We start from the raw sequence: 10574 nt of genomic DNA on the forward strand, positions 1-10574 counted from the left end.
TTGCATAGCGGGTGTCGTCATGACCTAGATTTGTATGGCGGTTGTCGTCATGACCTAGATTTGTATGGCTGGTGTCATCATGACCAAAATTTGTATGGCGGGTGTCGTCGTGACCTAGATTTGTATGGAGGGTGTCGTCGTGACCTAGATTTGAATGGCGGGTGTCATCATGACCAAAATTTGTATGGCGGGTGTCGTCGTGACCTAGATTTGTATGGAGGGTGTCGTCGTCACCTAGATTTGTATGGCGGGTGTCGTCATGACCTAGATTTGTATGGCCGGTGTCGTTGTGAGCTAGATTTGTATGGCGGGTGTCGTCATGATCTAGATTTGTACAGTGAGTGTCGTCATGACCTAGATTTGTACAGCGAGTGTCGTCATGACCTAGCTTTGTACAGCGAGTGTCGTCATGACCTAGATTTGTATGGCGGGTGTCGTCATGACCTAGATTTTTTATGATGGTTGTGGTAGAGACATAGATTTGTATGGCGGGTGTCGTCATGACCTAGATTTTTTATGATGGTTGTGGTAGAGACATAGATTTGTATGGCGGGTGTCGTCATGACCTAGATTTGTATGGCGGGTGTCGTCCTGACCTAGATTTGTACAGCGAGTGTTGTAGATGAAGCAGAAAACGCTTACCCTTCCACAACAACTGGTCGTATTCTACTTTTACTTTTCACTGTTGTCCTTGTAAATATCAGTGTTCGTATTTTCCCTCGGTTTTGTTATCGTGTCGTTATTCTTTGTTGTAAACCTACAGGCATCAATTGATGTTTTTTATTTTAATTTTATGATTAACTATTTGGCTCTGGGAGTAATTATAATCATTAAGAGAAGCAAATTCTAGTATCCTTTTGCCAAAAGGAACAATAAAAATAAATATATCAATATAGAATTTTTAACTGCGCTTTAACCTTATTTAACGCATGAAGCATTTCCTTCGTTAGATGGCAGCAATATTTGTGATCATGTTATTCATTTTAATTAAGTAAATTAAACAAGGAAAAAGACCATTTTAAAACGATAATTTGATGATTTAATTGCCATATCTTTTGGAATGTTTCTGAAGACAGTTGTAAGTGGCCTTTTGTAAAGCTAAATACTTGGGATCGTCCCCAAAAGTATACTCAGACAGATGGTTTGTGATATAGGCTAGACCTAAGTTGTGTGCCAAGTCAGCGTTCGCCATCTGTCCACCATAACCTGTGTGTCCAAACACTTTGCCACCCTGAAAATGCAACGTTAATGAAATCATGGTTCTGACGCCATTATCCGAACACTGTTGTCTTTTCATTAAGAATTTGAGGTGATCTTTCATCATAACTTTAGAGTGCAATATACTAGTATACATCTACATAGTTTGGATAGGTTAAGGAAGCTGTTTCACAATTATCACTGGGACACATTGAATATATAGATAACATCATACAAGGAAGGTTCAATATATAATAAAATTGTATTATGAAATTTCTGGTACATTTTGCTGTTGATTATCAAAGAATATAACTCCGTACCTGCGGGTTGTCAAAGAAGATGACTCCGAGTCCATATGTTGAGAGCCTGTGTAAATCCAGACTATTTTTAGAAACAACCGGAGTATTCAAGGTGTGGATCATTTCTTGTGACAGCATATGTTTTCCATCAATCTGTCCACCATTAGCCAGAATTCCGTAAAGTTTGGCTAGTGAGCGAGCATTACCGTGACCCATAGAGGATACAAGTGGGACCTGACGAATCTCAGGATTCCTAAACATCGCCACCTATTGGACAAACATATTGGAACTGTATTACTTCAATAAAAGACGATACAATTTGTAAAATGTCCTTTCTCGTTTAATTCTGGCGTAGTTATTTTTAAGTTTTAATTCAAATATTACATTAAATCAATGCTTCCGTGGGAACTGGGTAATAATATATGCGTATTCAAAAACCCCTTTTACACAGTGTTAAACTAAACTAAAAGATAAAATATTCAGAGAACGTGAAGCTATCATAATGGTGAAGTGCTAATTTAAAACTGACCTTGAAATCAACCAAGCAATGAATGTGTTTCACATGCACTTTTCTTTACCAAATATTTGATTTCTTCAATAGAATATTTTTAGAAGATGACATACTATTAAGAAAGGTTTCTTAAACAATAAGAAGAAATGAAATAAACTTCATCCAAGTTTTTGGAGACACTAAAATTAACAGGGATTTTGTATTATTGAACGTCTTAGTGTGCCAACCATGATTCAACTCTCTAAAATGACCAAGTTCCTGCATACAAATTCAAACAAAATCTCTAATTTATAGATCCCTTAATAACATATTGTTAAAAGAATATAAAAACACCAAGGGTATAGCATATTTAACAGTACATGTATACGATATTGAATCATAAATAAAAACTTCATCGTACAACTTATGTACTGTCCTCCTAAAACTCGTCAGTGATCCTATGGACACCATACTGCTGTATTGTTCTTCTAGGACTTCGTTTTGTCAGTAATGCTAGAGACATCATACAGCTGTATTCTCCTTTAAGACTCGTCAGTGATGCCTTGGAAATTCTACAGCTGTTTCGTTCTTCTATGACTCGTCAGTGATGCTAGGGACATCATATAGCTGTATTCTCCTTTAAGACTCATCAGTGATGCCTTGGAAATTATACAGCTGTTTCGTTCTTCTATGACTCGTCAGTGATGCTAGGGACATCATATAGCTGTATTGTCCTTCTAGGACTCGTCATTGATGCTATGGATATCATACAGCTGTTTTGTCCTAAGACTCGCCAAATGATGCCAGGGACACCGTACAGCTGTATTGTCCTTCTAGGACTCATCAGTGATGCTAAAGACATCGTACAGTTGCATTTTCCTTCTAGGACTCGTCATTGATGCTATGGATATCACACAGCTGTTTTGTCCTTCTAAAACTCGTCAAGTGATGCTAAAGACATCGTACAGTTGTATTTTCTTTCAAGGCTCGTCAGTGATGCTAGGGATATCATACACCTGTTTCGTCCTTCTAAGACCCCTAAGTGATGCTATGGATATCACACAGCTGTTTTGTCCTTCAAGGACTCGTCAGTGATAATAGGGATATTGTACAGCTGTTTTAGGCCTCGTCTGCGATACTAGGGACATCATACAGCTGTTTCGTCCTTCTAGATCTCGTTAGTTATGGTAGGGACATCGTGCAGCGGTTTGGGCCTTCTAGATCTCGTTAGTTATGGTAGGGACATCGTACAGCGGTTTGGGCCTTCCATAACTCGTCTGTGATATTGGGGACATCATACAGACGATGTGTCTTTCTAGGATTTGTCAGTCATGTTAGGTGGCAAAAGTGTGGAAATCAGGAAAGGGAAGTCGGAAAATCGAAACGGGTTAATGAAAGATTGCATTAACCTGATTTTATATTCATAATTCGGAATATACATATATATTGTTAAGTTATTAGTTAAATGTGCTATTCCGTCTTGTTTCCTGTACATTTCACACACACAAAAAAAACCAGGTAAAAACATGGAATGACTGAGGATGCATAGTTTTACGTGGGCAAGTTTAGAGTTTAATAGTGTGTATAGCAGCATTTTTTCTTTAAAGTGTGACGAGGTTAAAATGGAGACCTACTGGGCTGTCTGTGTTGTCTGTGTTGTCCGATGTGGTGTGGATGTTCTTTTGTACGGAGCCTAAGTTCATGTTTATGCTCTTGCAACATATTGTTTTCTTTTGGAGCAAGTCATCAGGCAAACAAGTACTTGGATAATGTGGCTACCTAATGTCTGTTTATGTACAATAGTTGTAGGCATATGCACGTGAAACCTTTGCTTTGTAGACTCTATGTAGGCTTACGAGTGTAGAGAGTTTCAGTTTCAGTAGAGTTGTATTGAGTGTTCTGGAAAATTACTGGCATGATAATCATGCTGATGTTTCAGTGTCTTGTACACGTTTGGTCGAAGGCCTAGCACTGTGGTTATGAGCAGTATGTCTTGGGTAGGTTGCCCATTCATGCAGATTAAGGCTTCTGTATAGGAGTGCTAGGTACCTTAATCAAAAGCTGGTCTGCTTTGGCTAATTCATATGGTAGGCACTGCCGGCCATCTGCCATGTGTTTGAGTTACCAATAGACTTACACATATGCAGACAGAACAAGACACTGAGCTAGGGGAAGTGCCTGAATGTGTGATGCAGACAACATGAACAAGTTTATTAATGGGAGGTAAAAAATCATGATAAATTTTCAAACTCTTAACAATAAAATATCACACTGTCAAGTTATACCACGAACCTTTTTACTTTCCTTTATGGCAGTCATGCTGGTCAGTGCAAGAGAGTTAGGCCACATAATAGTTAACAACACATCCCAGTAAGAAGGCAGGAAAAGGAACTTCAACAGCATGCTTGTTACATCAAGGGATGTAAAGGGGAGCAAACCGATAGTCTTCTGATTTCTTTGATCCAATAGAAAAATCTATATCTGGAATTGTAATGGCCAAAATGTGGTAGATCAAGGCATGCTAGGGTAGACTTACTGTTTTAATAGGGGTCGATTGACCGACATGTTTCACCTTGGAATGTTCTGTAATTAATTTCCATTAAAATGAAATAATGACATGTAATATATTTGTATATCCTGTATTTGAAACAAATGTGTACAAGCTGATGACATGGAACAAATGGTTTGTATGATAAATGTTTATTGTTTAACATAAAATGTTGAAAATTTTCTTTTTAAATGCATTTGCAGGGCTTTTTCTCACTGGTTTGGGATGAGGCCTTTTTCTCTCATTTTTTTGAAGAAAATTGGTGAATTGGGAAAGACTTTTTTAAGAGTAAACTGCAAATTTTGCGAATTTGGCTTAAATATAAAATTGTTTCCATTGGGAATGGGGCCCATTAAGGGCCCCCAAAAGCCCTGATTTGTCCTGTTAATATGGTTACATTTTTTTTTCAAATCTGTGAGACTTCAATACCTGAATATTCTTGTGTGAAATTTCTCCATTCACTGCCAGTCTCAAGTGAGACCAAAACCTTGAAATTCACAGGTGAAACATAGTGTAAAAAGTTCATAAAAGCTGGTCTATTGCATTATATTTTCCTTTACTATACATTCTGTATTTCAATATTTTCATTATATTAGGTCCCCAAATTGATTGTGATAAAATTTTATTTCTGTTCCAAAATGATGATATATTAATTCCAAAACCAAGTTCCTATAGTGCCCTTAACATTGTTGGAAGTACTTTTGTCAACATGCACTAGGCCTAGCTACTGTAACAACTTTTATCGTTTAGACAGATCTACAAATGTAGCTTGTTCTCAAACCTTACGATTAATGCTAGTACGAGATACAAATGTACCCTGAATATTAATATAGATTCATGTTTCAGGGTGCCTGGTCAAGGATAAGGTCATTGTTACTATTTTTAGAAAATCGTTGTCATTGCTCTAGCCTTACTTTACTTTTTTAAAGAAAATATTTGCCATCCCTCCAGCCACATCGTTTTTTCAAAGGCTTTTTTATCAAGCTTTATATTATATATAGAATTCTATATTGGTAATTACAAAATATTAGTTGGCCTCAAAGCTTATTGAAGGATATATATGGAGGACTTCAGCTAGATTGTCAAACAAGGACCACCCACACAAGTGATATAATTAAAACACTATCATTATAATAAACATCTTTTTTTTTCCTTTTTTTAATCTTTGGTTCTGATCCAATACACAATATAAATGATAAATATGCATAATGTACTACAGAATTATAAAAAATTGTGTTAACATCTATAACCCAAACACTGTTTCAGTAGTTGATGTAAAGCCAGTGTTTTAAAAAAATATTGAAGTTATCCTTTTTGACCAGGGGCCTGTTCGCTTATTGATTTTAATACTTTATGTATAATGAGCCTTCAAACACTAATACTGGCCTGGTCAAGGCTCATCCTATAAGGCAACATATGATTAGGACTTTACCCATAAAACATTAAACCCACCCAGGACTCTAAGTTTTGTTTAGGGGTACCATCCATAGAATTAATTTGATACATTACATAGAGGTAATAGGAAGGAAATGCAACCATGGATAGGTGCAATTTATTTTGGAGTCCTGAGGTCAGGTAGATATTTTAATGCAATAGCCCTTAGGAACTCCTTTGTTATTTCATAAATGAACAACTCTGGTCTAACTGGTCCAACTGTTTGTACCACGATAAAAAAAAAAAAAACGCTCTGTAAAGCATTTCCTGTAAAGTATATGGGTTGTTTTCATTATAGATATTGTCTGCTGTAGGCATCATCAGACTTACCAAATTCCTTAGCAATATCTTCCTCAAACATTTGTTTCACAGACCGACCTTTGGGGTCAATCTTGGGTAGCAAACGGTCTAGATACAGGCCATATGTGATAGCATGGTACACAATACCGGAACCTGTAAAAACATTTCCTGATAGTTAACCTCCTGGTATAAATACCATATAAAAACACAATACATATCCTTTCAAAGTGGTCTGCAAATACATGTACAAAATACATCTTACAAAATACCAAACAAATGATATTTATGATTAGCATATATAATCTTGTATCAGAACTATCATCAATACTAACTTTCCAAAAACAATCAAATACATCGTCTTTTCTTACTGTGTACCCAGCATACTACCGCCATTTGCATTTCAAGGTCAAAAGATAATTGACGTTTATGATTTGATAAAGTAAAATCTGGTCAAATTAGCGCTCGCACTACCTGTTACAGACACTTGTGACTATAACAGTATGGTTATTTTGTGCAATATGACTGATCCGATTGAGCTTTATTTGTTCTCCTAAAACATGTTTTTTATGCCTGTTTTGCTGAAATTAACAGGTAGGTTAACAAATTAAATGTCAAAATCAAGTCCCATTGATAGCCATGATACATATCAACAATTAGTCATGTTACTTCTGTTTATAATTATAATTAATTGCAACAGAAAAGTGATTTTTAATCTGGATAAATATCATTTGATTTACTATTTACATGAACCTTAAGATGTAAACCTGAAAACTAAATACAATTAATATAAATCATCATTTCATTTCAAGTATATTTGAATGGTTCAACAAAATGATTGAACAACAGGCTATGCCTATATAAACTCTCCCCATGGCTTCCAGCAAACTTTTTACATTTGGAGACATTGAATACAATATTTACATGCATTATATTTCAACTCATCTCATGGCACTTAGGTTGATTGTTGTAAGATACAATAAAGTTATCAGACTGAATCATCATGGAGACTGGATTTTTGTTTTTAGATGATGTCGTGAAACTGACATGAACCAGTATAACAATGGGGTAAAAACACTAGGGTCAAAAGGTTAACCTTTGTTTTATATATATCTACCTGGTTCAATTGTTGGTGTTTGGTTTTCCAGGAATTGTTCTAGCCTTTCTGGGTCAGAGTTCAACCAATGTAGAGGAACTGTTTCATTGGTTGTGATAAGGCCTGCCTAAAATTGATTTCATTTGTTAACATTTATAAGTAACATTTAAAACAACTTGGTAGCTAGACATGTATAGGACTTTGACGATGGTTGATAGAATAACTGAATAAGTGTTTTTTTTTTACTATTCTTAACGCTATGTTAAACATATAATGATTAGGATCTACAATAATTTCCCACAAATAAAAACATTGTCTGATTTAATAGATATAACTATCAATATAAAGTACATAGATAAAAAATATAATACTGTCTTTTACCTTGAATATTAAGTGAGAAAATTGATAGGTTATCATTATTGGTACAATAATAATCGTTGGCAGAAATCAATTGCCATTACATCTCTTCAATTAAGATTATGACAGTTAAAACAGAAAAACGTATGATATTGTTGACAGGGCTTTTTCTGGGGGCTTTTTGGGGCCGTTAATGGGCCCCATTCCCAATTGAAATTATTTCATTTTTAAGCCAAATTCCCAAAATTTGCAGTTTACTCCTGAAAAAATCTTTCCCAATTCACCAATTTTCTTCCCACAATGACACAAAAAGGCCCTTTCCCAAACCTGTGAGAAAATTAAAAGCCCTGGTTGAAATTCATGTATTCACCTTGAGAATAAAAAAAAAATGGTTCATTACCTGATGTGTTAAGGTTACATTATATATACTGACAGTCTGACAGTGATAAAACATTACCAATCATTACGTGATGTGTTAAGGTTATTATTACATTATATACTGACAGTGATAAAACATTACCAATCATTACCTGATGTGTTAAGGTTACATTATATACTGACAGTGATAAAACATTACCAATCCTTACCTGATGGCTCAGTAACATTTCAACAGTAATGTTCTCTTTTCCATTCTTAGCAAAGCCAGGCCAATAGTGTGAAACCAATTTCTGATAATCAAGATATCCTCTGAAACAAGGGAAAAATTATAATCATCGACAATAACTAATTACTCTGTAAATAATGATGAAAACATGTATATATAACTTCCAAAATGTTGTAACCAAAATGCCTTTGATTAAGCTGGTATAATATAGGCTTGAGAAGTTTTCTTGTCAGGTTTGAATTGGACTTGGAGTAATAAACTAAAAAAAAACAACCTGTCAGCAAGCATAGCTGCTACAATGGCAGCTACTCCTTTAGTACAGGAAAAGACGAGAGTTATGGTGTCATTTCTCCATCGCTGCTCTGACTCCTGGTCCACATATCCACCCCACATGTCCACCACTGGCTTCCCACGGTAGTAGACAGCAAATGATGCCCCCTTCTCATGCCCACTCTCCACTAGCTTTCTACAAAAAAATAAAATGTGGACAGCAATTATTTTTAAAAACTAGAGACTACATGTTTGTGAGTTTGTTAAGAAAAATGGTTCATTAAAGCAGCCAACATATGAATAACTTAACAAATTAAAGTTGGTGAATATTGTAATGTATATATATATTGCATTGTCAATGAGAGACTGAGAGTGCCTCTGTAATCCATGCAAGAGTGTTGTTTTTTTGTTGTAAAAACTAAGTAAATGGGTTGAATTGGCTACATGGACATATTCACATGTACAGTATGACTTATATATAATGATTATTTCTTATTTTCATTGGGTTTTTTTCTACATAAGGATTCCGATCTGCAGGCTTCATTGATATTCTAGTTTATACACTTTTGATGCATCAGAACTATGCTAACAAATGTGAAACTATACAATGAGATATCTTCTTAACTACACAAACATTAATAGTGTGTATATGTACCTGCATGGTACAATGTACATAAATGTATGTGCTGAAGATCTTTTTTAAATCCCTCGCAATGAAATTGGAGAGTGGATACACGTTTTGTTCATATAGGTGTGTTCGGGTGTTTGTATTTTGTCAGTCATCCTATAATTATAACCAGAGACTTGTATATCACTGTGATATACAAGTCTCTGTTATAACATAAGAGGCCGCTGATCCTGCCCTTCGATCTGATGATATTGTGCGAACACAATGAAATTGAATAACCCCAATTTTTATAAGTTTTCAGAATATATTTGTATACATTTTGTATGATTGAATTTATAGTGTTGTGGTAGTTAACTGAAGTCACATGTTACTCAAAATTCCAAAACCAAGTTCCTATAGTGCCCTTAACATTGTTGGAAGTACTTTTGTCAACATGCACTAGGCCTAGCTACTGTAACAACTTTTATCGTTTAGACAGATCTACAAATGTAGCTTGTTCTCAAACCTTACGATTAATGCTAGTACGAGATACAAATGTACCCTGAATAGATTCATGTTTCAGGGTGCCTGGTCAAGGATAAGGTCATTGTTACTATTTTTAGAAAATCGTTGTCATTGCTCTAGCCTTACTTTACTTTTTTAAAGAAAATATTTGCCATCCCTCCAGCCACATCGTTTTTTCAAAGGCTTTTTTATCAAGCTTTATATTATATATAGAATTCTATATTGGTAATTACAAAATATTAGTTGGCCTCAAAGCTTATTGAAGGATATATTTGCGTGCATACTTAATTGGCACACTTGCTTGTCTGTTGACTAGTTTGTTATATAGATTCTAAAAGCGATTATCGTTGATCATGATATTACCTGAATACATTTGCAACCTCTCGGAAATCCGGATGAAAGTTGCCTTCAACAATTGGTGGTAATGAAGTCTCCCTGAAACGTGTGTATATCTGATAAAAGAGAATTGCTACAAAAAGCACAAGGGCCTGTTTCAGCCAGCCCATCATGTCACCTCCCTTTCGACAGAAAACAAACGCACGCCAGTGACTGTGATAAGCCTAGGCCTAGTTCAAACATACAGGTACAATGTACATAAGTAGGATCATATGGGTGCACATACATGTATACACGTATCCGTTCGAGTAAGCATGATATTCTTTCATGATATCATGGCGATTCTAAATCTGAACTGTGACCAAAACCAGCAACACTGCAGGGAGAGCAGCCGGAACAGAGAAGTTAATTTCCATTCATGTTTCCGCGGACTTTCTCTAAAGCAATTGGAATTACGTAATTCAGACTGAAGAGTTCCAACATAACATTCAGCCACTTCCACTTTTTCCGTTAT

General features: G+C 35.6%; 1 protein-coding gene across 1 annotated transcript; it reads right to left on the reverse strand.

Moving 5' to 3' along the window:
* Positions 1-1016: 1016 nt before the first annotated feature.
* Positions 1017-10567, reverse strand: LOC117342326 (beta-lactamase domain-containing protein 2-like). Its single transcript, XM_033904463.1, has 8 exons — positions 10088-10567; positions 8597-8788; positions 8306-8405; positions 7383-7488; positions 6299-6421; positions 4412-4467; positions 1518-1763; positions 1017-1231 (listed from the first exon to the last, which is right to left on the reverse strand). Exons 1-8 carry the CDS (start codon positions 10231-10233, stop codon positions 1040-1042), a joined length of 1161 nt encoding a protein of 386 aa, XP_033760354.1. The 5' UTR covers positions 10234-10567; the 3' UTR covers positions 1017-1039.
* Between the last annotated feature and the right edge of the window lie 7 nt (positions 10568-10574).

This window comes from Pecten maximus, chromosome 2 (genome assembly GCF_902652985.1).
Source record: "Pecten maximus chromosome 2, xPecMax1.1, whole genome shotgun sequence".
Classification (NCBI taxonomy): domain Eukaryota; kingdom Metazoa; phylum Mollusca; class Bivalvia; order Pectinida; family Pectinidae; genus Pecten; species Pecten maximus.